This window comes from Gopherus evgoodei, chromosome 14 (genome assembly GCF_007399415.2).
Source record: "Gopherus evgoodei ecotype Sinaloan lineage chromosome 14, rGopEvg1_v1.p, whole genome shotgun sequence".
Taxonomy (NCBI): domain Eukaryota; kingdom Metazoa; phylum Chordata; order Testudines; family Testudinidae; genus Gopherus; species Gopherus evgoodei.
In genome coordinates, this window is record NC_044335.1 from 17,403,216 (window position 1) to 17,420,655 (window position 17,440).

Sequence of the window (17,440 nt, forward strand, 5' to 3'; positions counted from 1 at the left end):
AGTACTTCATAGTTTCTACAGTAACATGTGAATGATATTAACAGTGTCATCAGAGTGGTGTAAAAGGTTATAAATGCTCTGGTGATAAAAGTAGGGGTTGCCTCTCTCCTAAAGATTTATCTGCATTGAATCTGATTTGTTGTCTTGTATATTATTTGTCATTTTCCTACTCCCCTCTTAAACAGGCAGAGGTTAGTTCTCATGCTGTTGCTTGGACAGCACAGAGGTCACCAAATGTGTTATGCACCTCCATGATCTGTTCTAAGCCAAATTTGGTGCATTTCAGGATAGGATGCCTGTGAAAAACCAGTATCTGTTGATGCTGTCCAGCCATCATGTTTTATGTCTCCCAAAGGCGGGCTTTTCCATCCTACATTCATTGGGTCAAAGTTGAAAATAATTCTCACAAGGAAATTGGTAGGCATTTCAAACAGATAACCATGCTACTTCAGCATTGGGCTACCATTTGAGAGAGTGGGGCCTGTTTAGTTAGAAAAAGGATATCTCCATTTGGTTTGAATTTGTACCATTTAATGCTCACAATCCTTCAGAGATGCTTCATCTTATGCAAACAGAGGCCTGACTTTATTATAATGTAAGATTATATGCCTCAGACATCATAGATGGTACCACAAGCAAATAACCTGTTCTCATAGTACCTTCTAACTGAAGATTTCAAAGCACTTTACAAACTTTAATAATTTCGCCTGACCATCCTATGCATGACAGCTTATTATTATTATCCTCATTTTACAGATGGGTAAACTGAACCCTAAAGTTGATATGACTTGCCCCAGGTCTCACATACAGCCTGCGGTAGAAGCAAGAACAGAACCCGATCTTCTGACTGAAGATCATGTGCTTTAATGACAGTAAAAGCCTTCTTTGAGGCAGTGTGGCATAGTGAATAGAGCACTGGACTGGGACTCAGGAGGGGTTTATCCCCAGCTCTGCCAGTGGCTGCAGGGTGATCTTGGACAAGTCAATTCACTTCTCTATTCCTCAGTTTCCCCATCTGTAAAATGTAGATAATGATGCTTGCTTCCTTTGTAACATGCTTTGAGCAGTACTAATGAAAAGTGCTGTGTAAGAGTTAAGTATTATTCCTTTGGAGATAAGTCCTGACCCTACAAGCCCTGTGTGTATGGCACTATCTTGATTTTCAGTGATATTTACATGTGAAGACGATTTGAAGGACCCAGTCCTAAGGATAATAGGTTAATATGTAGGTATTAATTAGATGATAGTACCAGGGTGAGAGACTGCATGGTGAGAGAAGCATAGTAGTAAGTGGAGAACACTATTAGCAAGAGGATTAATCTCTCAATTATTATTCATGTATGTAGCACCCAATGCAAGTGCTTTACAGACAGAGTAATTCACAGTCTAAATTGACATTATACAGACAGGGAGTGAGGAAGGAGGCAAACAACAAGCGAAGGGGAAGGATACAGAGAATAGGTTGTAGGGCTGCTTGGTAGTGCCACATGCTTCAGAACTGTTTCTTCACTATTACCCCCGGCCAAGAAATTTTCCTCCTTGCTTTATTTAGTGGAGTTCATAAACCAGACCAACATCCGAGATCTGCTTCCTCCCTCCCTTCCATGTTTCAGTATCAATTTACGCATGCAACAATTAAGATCTAGTAGAATAAAGGCTGGGATATAGAGCCCATGGAGGAAATCAGTAGTCTTCACTCAGACCAAACTCCTGCTGAAGTCAGAGTAACACCACCTTACACAGTTGCAAAAGGTTAGATGACAGACAAGGAGAAAACCCCACCAGGTGCATATCTAACAGCTCAACTCCCAGTAGGTTCTAGCTCAACAAGCCAGGGCAACAGGAAGGGCCATGATACGTTTATCAATATAACTTTGCTTTCAGCTCCTAACAGTTACTATTCTGACACAAATCCTTGTTGGCTTTTTGTGGTATCATTTTGTCTGGGAACAGAGGGATTGTGTGTGTGATTGGGCATGTATGTGAATAAAAGACCTGAGATGCAGCTTCTCTTAAGGAGAAATGCTCAGGAATCTCTCTCTTACCCACACTCTTCCTAAACTCCGGTAATAAAAGTTTTTCCAGGCTCCTCCTTCCTTGTAAATCATTCCCAGCCTGGTGCAGCCAGGCCAGGCAAGTGTTAACTTCCCCTGCAATGCTGCATCCCAGCTCATGGTGGCGCTGCGCTCCTCATCAACCTCCACCTTCCCATTCACTCTAAACACCGCTGGGCCAGAATTGCAGGGAAAAGCTGGAGGTTCAGACCAGACTTGTTGATCTCCATTAAGAGACAGCACAAGGAAAGAGAGGCGCTTTCCTTTGTATCTTCAAAACGAGAAAATGTGGCTCCATCTTGGAATGTAGACGGGGGCGGAGGGAGAGAGCCTCATCCAAGTGCAGGCCTTGGGAAGCTGCTTGCAAAAGGATCCTGGGAATAATCTGCAGCTTTCCGGCGTCTGTGGACCCATTTGCTTTGCTTCCCTTCCCCAGCCCTCCCAGCACTGGGGTTCTTGGACATACTGGAATATTACTGTGATCTCTCTGCCCAAGGCTTCCAAGGAGCCAGTGCAAGCGGCCTCAGCTTGCTGATCGCTTTCTGGCTGATGCAGGATGTAGCCACCCCTTGGGTTCCCTGTTGTCCGCCGACTGCCCAGCTTTGATCCTTGGCGAAGAAGGTAGGTAGCCCAGCTCACCTGGGAAAAGGGGGAAGCAGGTTTAGGAGCGTTTGCCGGAGTTTATGGCTCGAGCCAGGGTCACGGTCAAGGAGCAGACCCGGCTGCTGTTTAAAGACACAGTCGGTCTTTGATTGATTGCCGGGATCCCTGCACTGGCTATGAGAGGCGAAAGAGCGCGCCCCTGAACCCTTGAAATCCTTATAGGGCTGGAAGGCTGGGCATGGAGGACAGTGTGAACTGCTTCCCATCTGTACTGGGTTTATTTTAATGCTATCTTGTGTAAGCAACAGTGCCAGGGGACGCTGCAAGGCAGCTGCTTTCGTAATAAGCGTGTGCTGGGTTTATTATTGTTTACTGACCCTCCGTTGATTTATGTTGGATGGAAGGGAGGGAATGGGGGAAGAGTCTCCCAAATGTGAAATGCGTTGTTCAAAGTGACTGGCAATCAATCCATCTCTCTCCCACCTCCTTTCCCCCATCCAATCTCCTCCGGGAGATTCACAGGCGGAGAGTTATAAACAGCATCTGCAGCTGAGCAAGAGGACGAGCCACGCAGGCAGCCCGTAGCTGGGAACAGTGTTCCCCTTGACCCTACGTGCATAATCTACTCCCTACATCTTGGGGGGCGTGGGAGGAGAGCGCCCCCCCTTTGTGGCAAGAAGCCCTGTCTCCTCCAGAGCCGCTCCCCTCGTTTGGAAGAGCTCTCAGCACCCGCTATACAATGCATGCTCCGACGTACGGTAGCTGCTCCCGTCCCCAGACTTTCTTCATGCCGAGGACTGTGCATTTCAGGCAGGATGCGTAATTACGTGTCATCACGTAAATCCTTAGCTGCAGCCTATATCCCTGACGCCTTTGGGTTAAATTTATAACCAGGTAACAGATGAGGAGTACAGGACCGGACTGGAGGCTTGCAGGTTTCTGCGAACAGTCCGGGAGGATTGGGCTGAGCGCCACACAAGGTTGTGGATATTTTTTTTTAAGTTCACAGTTCCTTAACCTGGGTTTAACAAAAGAAAACTGGGGGATCTAGCGGGCGGGGGAGAAGCAATCGGAAAGCAAAGAAAAAACATAGATCCTGGCATGATTTTAGAGCTAAGTAAATATCCCTCGCTTCCAGCGTGGCTGTCCCGGGGCCATGTCACCCAGGAGTGCGTGCTGGGTGCACAGTGCGGTAGAACTGTGTGTCCCCCCCCCATGGGTTAGTGTCTGTGTGGCCAGAACTCTCCTAGAGCCTAGAATAATGGTCCTGGCTTCCGCAAGTCTGGCTAAAGCCCATGGGAGCTGGGTGGGGGGTGGGGGGATTGCCCCGATCTGTGTTTCTCATTCCTCGCAGCCCTGCACAAACCAAGGCAGAGCCGCGTTCAGCGCCTTCCCTTCGCCTGGAGCCCCTCTGCCAGGCTGGCTGGAGCCCTGGGAAAGGCGCGTGTTACCCCGCGAGTCTCGCCCCGGGGCGGGCCCCAGCTCCTGGTGCTCCCTGCCCCTGGGACCGCCTTCCCCGGATGCACGGCGGCTTTCCCCCGGCCTCCCCTGAGCGGGCCGGTTTCAGCACCACGAGGCCGAACAGCGGCCAGTGCTTGCCCACAGCCGCGGCCCCTGGAGCTCTTGGCCGCTCCGATTGACGCCCGGAGCCGGCGGGCAGGGGGAATGACCCGTGCGGCTTTGGCTTCTCTCTTGCAGCTCTTCGGCATGGAGGGGAAGGAGAACAGGTGAAGCCCGCCGGCTCGGAAGCGTGAGCGCCCGGCCCCGCGGAGCCTTCCCGAGGCAGCGATGCCCGCGGGCATGAACAAGCATGGCTCTCGGTCGTCTACCTCTTTGCCTCCCGACCCCATGGAGATCGTTCGGAGCAAGGCCTGCTCCCGGAGGGTCAAGCTCAACGTGGGGGGGCTGGCGCATGAAGTTCTCTGGCGAACCCTGGACAGGCTGCCCCGGACCAGGCTGGGCAAACTGAGAGACTGCAACACGCACGAGTCCCTCATGGAGATATGTGACGACTATAACCTGGAGGAGAACGAGTATTTCTTTGACCGGCACCCGGGGGCATTCACGTCCATCTTGAACTTCTACCGCACGGGCAAGCTGCACATGATGGAGGAGATGTGCGCCTTGTCCTTCAGCCAAGAACTGGACTACTGGGGGATCGACGAGATCTACCTGGAGTCCTGCTGCCAGGCCAGGTACCACCAGAAGAAAGAGCAGATGAACGAGGAGCTGAAGAGAGAAGCCGAGACGCTGAGGGAAAGGGAAGGGGAGGAATTTGATAACACCTGCTGCGCCGACAAGAGGAAAAAACTATGGGATCTTCTAGAGAAACCCAACTCTTCAGTAGCTGCCAAGGTAACTTCTCAGATCCCTGCTCACTGTTTGTCATCCACAAGTATTGCCCGTGGGGGGCTGAAACGGGTTCCTGACAGTCAACTGTCATAAGCAAACCGAGGGGACACAGCTTAGATGTATGTGCCTTTAAAGATTTGTACTGGTGCCTTTCACACCAAGGTTTGAGCATCTTCCATGTAACATTCATTAACAATAGCCAAGTCCCTAGTGGACTTCATGGAATCTTTGGCTCTTCTGCTTTTCTGGATAAGGTGTTGGGGTTTTTTGGGGGGGGGCAGTCTGGGAGAGTGGGAGGGCCTCCCACACAGTTCTACCCTGCTCATGCAAAACAGGGCAAGATTTTCTATTAATTATTATCATCTGTGGGTAGAGGAGTGAGTTGAGGAAAGAAAAATAAACATCAGAAGCCATCCAGTCCCCAGAGGCCAGTTGGACCAGCTGCACAATTACAGTGAGAAGTGTAACTTCATTAGTTTCTCTAAAGCATGGGCTGCTTTACTGTAGGTTTGGCAAGGTCTCTGAGGAGCAGTTAAGGTTTATTCACTGCTTGTCCTATGTCTTGTTTTGATGCACTGTCACAGTAAATGTCCAATCTTGGTCCAAAACTGTAATGATCTATACAGAGTTTCCTATGAGTTTTACTAGCTTGAATTGAACTAGTAAAAATCTAGTAGTATGTATCACTGAGTATAGGGTTATTCAGAATAATTTCTAACAAGCTAGTGTTAAGCAACGATGGCTGTACTAATACATGCTGCCTTTCAAGGCTTATCTTAACTTTTCAGGGTAAAATGCAAATGCCCCAAGGAAGTACCAGGCACTTTTAGTCCTTGGTTTTACTGAGGGCAATGTTTTAAATCTGTTTTTTACCTGCTTCTAGCAGATTTTAATTTTCACCCTCTATACAATGCTGTTGAAATTCCTTGGCTGTTAATGATTGATTGATGTGTTGCTTGGTTTGAAGTTGTTACACTTGGATCCAGCAGTTCTATTTTAATATAATTTTAAAAGAACATCATAGTTGTGAGAAATTTGTGTCATAGTTGACAGCTAATTAGCTGCTCCGTATTAGAGAATGTCCTGGCAGCTGCACATTTTCATTAGTGATGAAGCATCTGCAAACAAACATGACTATTCTGTAACTGTGGAGATAAAAATAAAGGTTAAAAGAGATGGAAATGCAGTATTAAGAACTGGAAAGTACAAGAGACTGAATATTAAAGGATTGAAAACTTGACATTTCTGGGACCAGTGCTCCTGCAATGCTACTGCATACCAAAATGAAAGGAGAGCTATTTTTCTCAGTGTTATCTGTTTGATTTACATTTCTACATGCAAATTGGATCTTTGTCCCTGTAGCATGTGGATTATGTTTTGTTTTGTTTGTTTCTATTGCAGCATTGCCAATATGAACAAAAGTGTCTTTAAAGTTCTGGGAAGATAGTTTGAGGAGAGTGTGTGTGGGATAATGATTTATTCTGGCAGGGGAAAGGAAAGGTGTGTTGCTTTGATGAATTGGTTATTGCTTTTTTAATGACAGACGGAGACACAGAATGTCTTTTTTATTTCAAACGGCACAGATGACACTGCTGAAGATGTTAATAATTTATAGGCATATTTTGGCACAGCTATGGAATCCTGAAACACAGGCCCTGGGCTTAGCTGTTTGTGGCACTGACTCAAAATCCATTAGGGACTGTTGAAGTTCACGATTTATTGTATATGAGCAGGGGGTCACTCTTGCCAAATAAGTGTCTTTTGTGATTTATAAGTGAAATACACTCTAGGTTTATCTCTGAGAAAATTCTCAGAGTAAGTGCATTCAGCACTGCAGGCTTTGGACTAATCTAGAGTGAACTGCAAATGCATTATTGCCCTTCCCATGTTAAGCTACCCCTCTTATGTTTCATGCTTATAATTGATGTGGTGCTGTAATTTGTCTGGGAACTGCTGGAATATTTGAAGACAAATTATTAGAATCTGTATTTTAACTGTAGCAAGGGAAAGAGGTATGATTAATGATTCGATTAATCAGAAAAAGGCCACTAGGCCTAGTGAAACCTTTGCCTCCTTGCATGTGGATACTTCTCCACTCACTCCCACTCGCTACTCTTGGGTTTGTACACCGTGGACTCTTTGCTTGGATAACCTTCCTTGAGAGCTCATCCATCTACTGTATTTATTGGGCCCAATCCTGACACAGGCCTGACTGAAGTCACTGGGAAGCTGGCCACAGAAAGGACAGAGTAAGGATTTGAGGGTCTGACCCATTATTATCAGAATCAAACAGTTGTGCCCAGTTATCATGACTTTAAGACTGAATTCTCTGAATCTGGACTCCCTGCTTCACCTCATCTAGCTATTGCATACATGTAAGTCCTTCTAGTAGAAGTAGGCGACCTCCAAGTAATTCTTTTGCTAGCTTAACCCTCCTTCACATTGCCTCTTAAAATGAGACTATTTCTGCTTTTGCCAGCATAGTACCTCCTCCAGGGCATTCAAACCTTTCCTATGGAAAGGGGACCTAGTAATCTATTCCAGTAGTTGTCACCAAAGTGTCCTTCATCTGGTGCAAACCAGCATTTCCTGTCTCATCCCTCTTCCCCACACACCTCCCCAGTTTACAGTTGGGCTAGACTGAAATACTTCGACAACCTCTTTCTAGTTCTCTCCTCTCAACCCCCTAATCTCGTCCTGAGTCAGTAGAATTCTCATCTGTGCTATTTACTCTTTCCTGTCTCTGGATTTGTTGCTGCCCAGTAGAAGATTCTTTCCAGTTAAATATGTCACATATATAAGATGGTTGCAGTTTCCTGCTTAAGCAATTTTTAAAATAATTCAAGAAACTATTGTACTTTCTGCACCCGAGCCTTTGTATAAGCCAGTACTGGACTTCAACAAAACATTAACCTTCCTCCTCCCCTCTGCATGCTTTGCCTTTGTCAGCTCTGCCCCATCTCTCAGTTAGATGATAAGGAACAAGTCCTAATCGGATTAAGTTTTTTAAGGTGGACTCCCTAACTAAATCTCTCCTCATTGTTTCTATTCTAATACTTTCTCTACAACACGTAACCTAACAAATCCAGAATAACTTTCTGCAGTATATCTGATAAACATGTTGGGCCCAGTTTTGCTCTGGTCCCAACACCATTAAAGGAAGAGGTAGGTATATCAGGGCAGAAGTGGGCTCTTTAATTTATATAAAAAAAAAAGAGAGAGAGAGACTGCATGAATGAACTAAAAATAAACATATTAAATTAACATCTCCTCTGGGTTTCTCCATACATCTTGTTGAATCTTTGATTGGCTTTTATGCTGTAACCTCCTCAGGGCAAGGAATGTCTTATTTGTCTTGTACAGTGCTGAGCATATTAGTGCCTAAATAAAATAGGAATAATATTGTTAGATTTGCTAATATCCTGTCCCCTGAGAGCCTCCAAATATCGGAGCTGGTATCTGAGAACTTCTCAAGACAGCAGTTTATGTCTCATTAATTGTTGATGCCATTTTCCTTAAAACTTGAGAAATATGTATTACCTTTTCTTAACACGTTGTTTGCCTCAAGAAGGGCCGTTCTACCCCACCCCTATCCGCCAAGCACCCAGGCCCAATAAAGATGGATGTTATAGAGATATATATTATAAATACTATCCATTTCCACTCTTCCATGCACATTACACTCCTCCCCACAATACTGTAATACAATTGCAGCATTGGGCCCCGGTCCTACAAAGAACTACACAGGTATTTAACTTTATATGCATGAGTAGTTTTACTGAGCTCAGTTTAGTTCAGCTGTGTTCAAAGCGACTATTCACATGCATAAAGTTAAGCCTGTTCATAAGTGTTTGCAGGGTCAGAGCCTTAGACTACTCTCCATTCCTGTAAAAAACCTGTATAACAAAGTCTTCTATTTTTTCTTTATCTCTTGCCCCTAATTCCTACTGGTTCCTTTAATGGATCAGTTTCTCCTGACTGTTGTGACTATACTTGCCGAATCCTTTACTGTTAGCTGAAATAGTCACTGTAATTTTAGTCAATGTTTCCTTCTGCTCCTCTGCTTATCCTTGTAGCTTACATCAGTTTATTTTTATGGATCTCTCAATGCTCCTTACCAGTTTGTCTATATTTTTTAAAAGCCTTCTACTTATACAGTGGACCACCCACTATATCCCTGCTTAACCACATTGGCCTCTGTTGCCCTTGCTTCTGTTTTGGATTTAACCTGGATGAAACTGAGTTGCAGATTCTTGTTTAAGTAGCTCTTTTTCTAATGGGGCTAAAGATTGGTTTCACTTGCAATTCCCTAAAAGCAGCCTTCTAATAGTCAGATGGGAATATTGCTTTTCCAGGACTTGAACCTCATGAGTATGTCAGATATTGGCATCCTTCGAGTCTGGCAGTTCCCTGATGTTGAGGTCCCTGGGATTAAATCTCAGCCGATCCATTCACTCACTCAGTGACTTCTGCCCAATATTCATTCTCTTGGGGTCTCAGTCTGCCAAGCCATAAAACTGTCTAGATACTAGGACTTCCCTGGAAACCAGAGACTGCATTTGGTCCAAGCTTGACTGTATAAATAAATTACAAAACAAACCAGCTAAAGTTTAAGTAGCATGCGTGGCTCGTTTTACTAGTGATCACGACCTGAAATCCTCTAACCATCTAGACCTTTCAAACAACTCTATAAGAAACAGTCTTCCTGCCTCTTCAGAAAAAAGTTCTTCTTTTAGTTTTCACAAATTCATACCATGATCAATATCAGAACAATTAGTGTTCCACTAGAAAAAATATAAACCTCTGATCTTCTTATAGACTTTCCTGCATGACCTGATTTTATTTTATTTTATTTTTTTAATTGCTCTGCAGGCCTAGAGCACCATGTCAAAATCATCCACATCCCCCTGCTTGTAAAGCTGCTCTGCATATTGTCATATTAATTCTTCTCCTATGCTGCCCTCTCCGTTTGTTTTATTAGGAGTATAAATCTCTCCATTCTGGTGTGCTAAATTTCCATGTATTTCCCTGTTTCAACCATATTTCTGCTGTTGCAATAATATCAGATTTATCCTTGAAAACATGCAGCTCCAATTCAGTAATCATATTATGCCTGCCTCTAGAATTTGTACAGCAGCTTTTTCCTCTCATCTGCCCATTTCTCTATGCTGTTAATCTCAAGATGCCTTACGTTGGGATTAATGAGGTTCCTCCATAAATTCTCTTCTTTCCTTATGACTATTATAACAAAAATAAAAAAATCCATCTGAGATGCTACTTCTGTAAGATTCTGCTTTTACACACACAGGTTATAAATGTCTTCAAATTCCCATACGGCATCCTTTCTCATTCATCTCTAAAAAGCAACCAGGAGTCCTGTGGCACCTGATAAACTAACAGAAGTATTGGAGCATAAGCTTTCGTGGGTGAATACCCACTTGACGAAGCAGCTAGCAGTATATCAGACTCTCCCCTTCCCACTTCCATCATTTATCTCCTATCTCTTAGCCAGGTTGCCAGGTGATATGCTTGCTCATTCCATTAAAGCAGGGCTGTCTACATTTTGCTCAGCTGTAGGCTCATAGGTGTAGTTTACCTTCTTCGTTTGTCCAACATGGCTACTGCTTTGGTTCCCCTCCTCTATATAGGTTAATTTAGCTCTTCATCAAACCCAAGTAAACTCCTCCCCTTCCAAGGTAAACAGAAATCTAGTATCAGTCCAAAGCCTCCACCCCTTGGTGCACGGATTCACCTCCTTTTTGGGCCATTGACAGTCTTGCCCACTGGGCTTCTTCCACTGCAATTTGGTGGAGATGCACAAGCAGCTGCCACCTTCTCCATGTCTCCTCCCAGTTGCTGGTTATTCTAGCCCCAAACATCACTCCTTCCTCGGGTACATTTGCAAGTCCTTCAGTTGTATCTCTAGGTCTCTTCCCAGGTTCTTCCTAAACCCCACTTAGATCCTTTTCCTGGGGAGAGCCAACAATATGCCCTGTTCCCTTCAGTGTTCTCTGCTGCTTATATTCCACCTTCCCAGCCTCAGGAACCTTCCCAGAATGCCTTACTGTGCTGACAGTTCCCAGAGTTCCTCTGAACTACAATCCCCAGAATTGAGCTGGTTGGGTATTTTTCCTTTATACTTTTTGGGTTGAAAACTGCTGATTTTTGAAAAACAAAAGTGTTTATGAAACAATGTCAGTGAATCTCCCAACTCAAAAATAAAAAGTTAGAAAAAAGGCTTGGAATGGTCAAAATGTTTTGTTTTTTTTTTGACGTTTGTTTGTGACAAAACATGTTTTTGGTTTGAAATCTAAGATGAAGGGGGGAATAAAGAAATGTTGAAATCCAAATGAAATATTTCAGCTGATGCACACCAAAAATATTCTCTATCGCCTCACTAGCACCCTCTGTCTGGTCATGCATGCTATTAACTCAGTCTCTTTTCACATAAGCCACGTTTTTTTTTCCTCAGGATAAGTGTGCAATTGCCTGTCTAATTTGGTTGTGAAATGACTGCAGTTGCACATGAAAATACATCTGATTAGTTATTTGTACATGAAACTACCTGATGTGTATATGTAACTGTACCTGCAGATGAGATGTGCTGCTAGCTGCACTTCTCTTCTGCTTTTGCTCCATAGCTTCCTCACTAGTGTTCGTCAGTGCAATCTGAATCCTACATGTTTGCAGCCAACACTCATCTTGTTCCCAGGGAGCGTGGTTAGCTGTTAGAGCAGGGGAATGGAAAATAGGACTCCCTGGTTCTACTGCTTGCTGAACAAGTCACTTCTGGGTTCACATCTGGGATTGTGAAGCTTATTTGCTCATGCCAAGTTTCTAGGTAACAGGTGTTACAGAAATGCAAAATATTCAGGGGTGAAAATTTCAAATCATGAATTGCTGTTAGGCACCAACTCCCATTTGTGCCTTTGAAAATCTCTCCCATAAATGTTGTTTCATTCTCCACTGCACTAGGCTTTCTCCCTTCCTTATCCTCCTTCTCATTTGCCAAGTCACTGTTTGCTATATTTTACTCTGTCTCCTGTGCTTTCAACAGCCCCATTTAGAAACTCACTCAGCTAGTTCTCAGACTGTGGTTTCATTCCTTCAGCAGCGGGGAACCTCTCTAATTCATTGATCTTCCTGGAAATCTCCTGCCTGACCTTAGTGCCAGAGCCAGGTAGCCATGTTTTTAAAAATAGGGTCTTTATTTAAATGTACTTATTGTTATAAGCCAGTAATGTACTCAGTGCTGTGCAAGACACACATGCACCAAAGGTCTGTTTCCTGCTATGAGGAGTTTACAGTCTCCTGTGGCAAGCCTGTCTTACCCTCAGTGAGCCAAATTCAACCTTAGTGCAACTTTGGTGATTTCGGGGGGACTATGTCCCTTCCATCAGGGCTGTATTTGAACAAATAATTTGCATTTTGGCATATGTGAAAATGACTGCAGATTGAGCCAATCAGGAATTTTCCATTAGGATTATTTTCTGGCAGAAAATGCAGTTTCTGTTAAATAAACATTTTCTGTGAGAGAACCTCAATTTTGCAGATTTTTTTAAATATATATTTTCCATGAGGAAAATGAAAGTTAAATATTTTGTTTTGGGTCAATTTGATTTGAATTAGAATGTTTTGTTTTGTTGAACAGATTTGAAATGTTCTATATAGGATAAGATAGAGAAATGCTGGTTAATGTTTTACCCATCAGTGCATTGCCTTATGGGAGTTACATTCGGTCCTATGGGCTGAGCCCCTCATCCTAGAGGAGGCTGAACTCCCTGCATTCCCATGATGTAATGCAGATTTCCTGCTGACCAAGTTCTGTGTGGTGCATCGAGTCATATGACACTCCAGCAAAGGAGTATGGCCCACAAGGGAGAATGGAGGTCTCCAGTTCCTGAGCTACAGCTCCCACAAGGCAATGCACTGCCATGGAAAAATGCAGTTTAACATTGAACTGACTCAAACTAACCCCAAATGCTTCATTTTAACAAATGAAAACATTTTGATTTTGGGAATGTCAAAATATTTTCATCAAAAATGGCAACATGAAAACTTTTGACATTTCCAACTCAGAATTTATCAGAATTTCCATTCCATGAAAAATTTTCAATTTTTAATCCCAATTTGGGATAAAAATCTGTTGATGTCAAAATTTCCTGGGGCATAGAAATTCCAAATTTTGCTCAGCGCTAACTGCAGATGTTTATTACTGATTGTTGTTCATGAGAAGAATTCTGGGCTAGATTTTTCAAAGAATTTAGATGTGCAGTTATATTCATAGTTATGTGCATGCAACTGGAGTAAATACGAGTGCAAACCAAATAATCGCATGCAGTGTTTGCCAGTTCTGGTCAGCAGACCATGTGATTACTTGATTTGCACAGGCTTGTATTTGTAGCTGCATACTAAATGGGGTGTGCAATTGCACTCTTAAACTGTGTAGAAATCAGTTCTTTCCATTAAAAACAACAACTTTAATTCATTTTATTTGCTGGGATAAATGTCTCCACCATTGGTTTTTAGGAATAAAACTTGGCACCTAATTATCAGCTCCTTCTATTGTCCATTCTTTTGATTCAGGGTTGCCTTTAGGTTTCTCCTAACTTGTAAAGCAGAATAATCCAATCCTACTTTCACAATTACAAGAGTATGCTATTTGTTATTACTAATGGCAAAATATTTATGTCAGTGAAAGTTCACAGCTGATCATTTAGTTCTTATAATAAACACAGTCAATACGATTTACTCTATGGAGGTACCTGGCAGTAGCAGAAGAGGCAAGTGTGGCCAATCAGTATGGTTAACATGTTAATATTAGTCCTGTCTAAAGAAGCTGGTATCTCTTGCTCCCACTAAATTTAATGGATAAAAATTGTATTCTGACAAAGGGAGACAGGAAACATACCTCTTTTAGCACAGGCAGACTACGTGATCTAATAGGTCATTTCTATTTCCAGTGTCTAGGTTTCTGGTATCTCTTAACTTTTCTACCCTGCACACAGCTCTGAGGTAGTGTCCAAACTCCCTCCTTCCCTGGGATTTCCCTTTATTGGTAACTCAGTACAACACAGACCTCAGCCTAATCTTCTTCCCCAAGCTTGGCTGTTCCTGTGGTTTCCCCCTAGGTTCTCCTGTGTCTTAATTTTCTCTGTCCCCTTGGAAACCTGCTGGAGCTTACTTGGATATATCTACCAGCATGACTCAGCAGTACTCATCCTGAATCTTGAGGCAGGGATTTAGCTCTGGAGCCTAGGGAAATCCTACATAAGAGCCAGACATTCCTATGCAGGGCCGTTGAATTTTCTTCCCTAATACTTACACACACGCACAATTCACATAGCTGGAGTAGAGTAACTTAGGTTGACTTACCATGGTACTGTAGACATAGCCATAGTAAATGCTAGTATAGAAATAGTCAAAGCATGGTAGTTCTTATGTCTCATGGTATCAGCCAAGGGTTCAAATGGTAAAACTTCCATTGAGTTTCACTGGAACGGTTCCTTTTTTCTATAATAATGTCTATATTTATCAAGCAAAGCTCTGAAAGTGCTTTGAAAAGATTGAATGTTTATGCATTGTAACACAGATGTGGCATGCAATTATCTCATTGTATACATTTGTAAAGTGAAGCAAAAGATTAGGTGGCTTTCCAAAGGTCATATGGCAAATCAGTGGCAGAGTCAGGACAAGAAGCCAGGAATTTCTGCCACACAGTGCCTTGTTGTAACTACTAGACCACATTGCTCACAACGTGATTTTGTTGTTAGTATAGACAAGTGTTCCAGGTACCAAATCTTACCTAATCTGTGTTCTGCAGTAGTAAGACATTAGCTGATGTACCAAAGATGAAATTATAGTTTGCTGCCGTCTCAATGTCCTTACTCTGGGGAGGCAGTTTAAGCCCATCTTTGTCTTTATGTAGCTATACCTAGTTTAAGGATTCCAGCCCTTATGGAGAAGTCTTGTAGAACTTAATAGGGAATGAAAGGTTGTATAGAAATTTAATAGTGTTGTACAGAAGTTACTCTAAAAGCCTGTGACATTTAATATAGAGCCAAATCCTTTCTATACTGATAGATTTTCAGAACCATCCTATGGAATTCTATGATAGGGATACAATTATTGATTAAATCCTGTAGAATAGTTCAAAAATTTGGTGGAAATATTCTTATGTTCCATTAATTTCTACAAGATTTTTTTCCTGTAGCTCTTATCAAACACTGAAATCATTAACTTGTTCAAGGAAGGTGTTACATAGTTAAGGTAATTACACTTAACTAAGAACATTTTTATAACAGTAGCAAGCTGCTTTCCTCCCCTCCCCCTCTCCCATTCCTTTCTCCCAATACACTAAAAAATTCAAGGGCACAGCTTTGTTTTATAATACAATCAATATATTTCCATATTATTTGACATTCAGATTCTACAGATAAAGCCTATCTATGATACAGTTGTTATCAAAAGACCTTTCCACTGAGTTGGTCTGTTCTAAGTGGGAATAACGTCCACCTGTATATAAGAGCATTTATTTTGATAAAACATCCTTCATATGAATTAGAAGGTTGCTCAACAGTTGCAGTGTATGTGCTTGATAATCTGGTCATCCTGTATGCAGCTGATTTCATTCAGCAGTCTGTGAAGTTGCATCCAGTCACACAAAGGTTGACATTGATTCCTCTTGCCAGACAGAACTGATACAGAGAGTGTAGGAAAATTAATATTACCATTGGAGATGTAAGAGCTGGTTGGTTGATTAATTGTGACTAATATTTGTTGTAAATTAACTCTTTTTTTCCCATTCACAAACTGTCACTATTTTCTCTGTCATCCCTCATCTTCTAACAAATTGGATTTCTAAGTGTCATTTGTGTTATGTAAATAGAATAAATGCCAAAAATACTTTCTGACTGGCGATGATTAGTGAAACCGTTTCAAAGGCACAACACTAAAATAAATATATGTGTCAATAATTAAGAAACCTTGAGGGTACATTTTTTAAACTAATTCTGCTAAAAGAGTTAGTTGAATAATTTATCAAAGATTTACCTGTCTAAGCCTTTCTACAAAGGCTTTTGAAGTACAGACATTAGATTATAGGACTAGCTTCAGAACTTCCACTGGAAATTTCATGACATGCGAAGTCTCATATACATGCTTGACTTTACTGACGACTGATTACAAAACTTCCAAACTTCATCATGGCTCTGCCCTGAGCACAGTAGAGTCTAGGTTTCTGTGATGGCCAAGCTGGATTCCGGACATGTTCTCTCATTTCTTTGACATTATGTTTTTCCAAGACTTCTCATCATCTTAAGATCAAGGGAGCAATAACAATAAGCAAAAATCGAAGCAAGAATTTACAAATCTTCCACGTTCCTGGGGATTGTTTGTTTGTTGTAAATACAGTAGGCTAGATCCTCAGTTTGTGTAAATCAGCATAGCTCCACTGAAGTAACTGATTCACTAACATTTTTTTTAAATCAGTAATGGAAACTTAGAGAAGTGGGTAATATTTGGGTTTAAAACGGCCATTTAACAATGGCAGTATATGTCCTGATCCAATGACATATGAAGTCAATGACAATCTATTATTTGGCCCCCATCACCATATAATCGCCCAAATCCCTGGCTAGGACTCTAGTCACTGGAACATCCTTCCTCTCCAGTGATGCAGGATCCTACCCATGAGCACTCAAGAGGTAGGTTTGCCAGAAAACAGAGCTCAGCATTTCTATAAAATTGCATGAGAATCCACCACCGACTCTGTATCTTCAGACCTCTCAAAATATCTAGATCCTACTGGGCATGCATGGGGTTTAAACGCAATGACTCATACTTTCTTTTTAATGTGCCTGTGTGTATCAAAGCATCCGGCCATTGCTTTGAGCACTTTTTCTCTGACTCTGCATGGTTTTTAACTTTACTGATGATTGTGCATTTAATAAGCGCTGTTTTCAACTTTGCAGAGTAGTTATATTCACTCACCCCAATGACAGAGAGCAAAATAACTCCCCTTGTATCTTGTCATATTCCATTCTTTGTATTCCTCAAAAACCTGAGAGAAAATTAGCATGATAATTTGCCTTACATGGTTCTACATTCTATTATCAGAAGAGCCTGCAAATTACTGTGGAATAAAGAACTCCACGTTTTTGTTCGCTTGCTTTTTAAATTTTATCTTAATTCTGTCTTTCGTATCAAAAGTAAGAACTTTTGGGGTACAAAAGTCTCTCTTCTCCTATCAGTGTGCCGGAGGTTTATTAATAATACATACTAATTATACTGTGCACTTCTTAGTTTCTTTCATCAAAGGATCTTAAAGTGCTATAAATATATTAATTAAGTAAGCCTCACAACTGCCTGCTGATTTAGGTATCTGTTGTTATCCGTCTACATTTAAAAATGGCAATTCAGAGGAAATAGTA

At 42.2% G+C, this 17,440-nt stretch overlaps 1 protein-coding gene across 2 annotated transcripts in view; it reads left to right on the top strand.

Annotated features, from left to right (window-relative positions):
• The first annotated feature begins 2,258 nt into the window (after positions 1–2,258).
• The window catches only part of KCNB1 (potassium voltage-gated channel subfamily B member 1), a 201,917-nt gene continuing 186,735 nt past the window's right edge, over positions 2,259–17,440 (top strand). The window contains exons 1-2 of one of the 2 annotated variants that reach the window (XM_030533486.1): positions 2,259–2,675; positions 4,356–5,012. In XM_030533486.1, the coding sequence (XP_030389346.1) occupies positions 4,446–5,012 (567 nt within the window). In that variant the 5' untranslated portion in view covers positions 2,259–2,675; positions 4,356–4,445. Of the gene's footprint in view, positions 2,676–3,833; positions 3,877–4,355; positions 5,013–17,440 lie in introns of those variants that run through there. The other variant, XM_030533487.1, reaches the window with a different exon arrangement.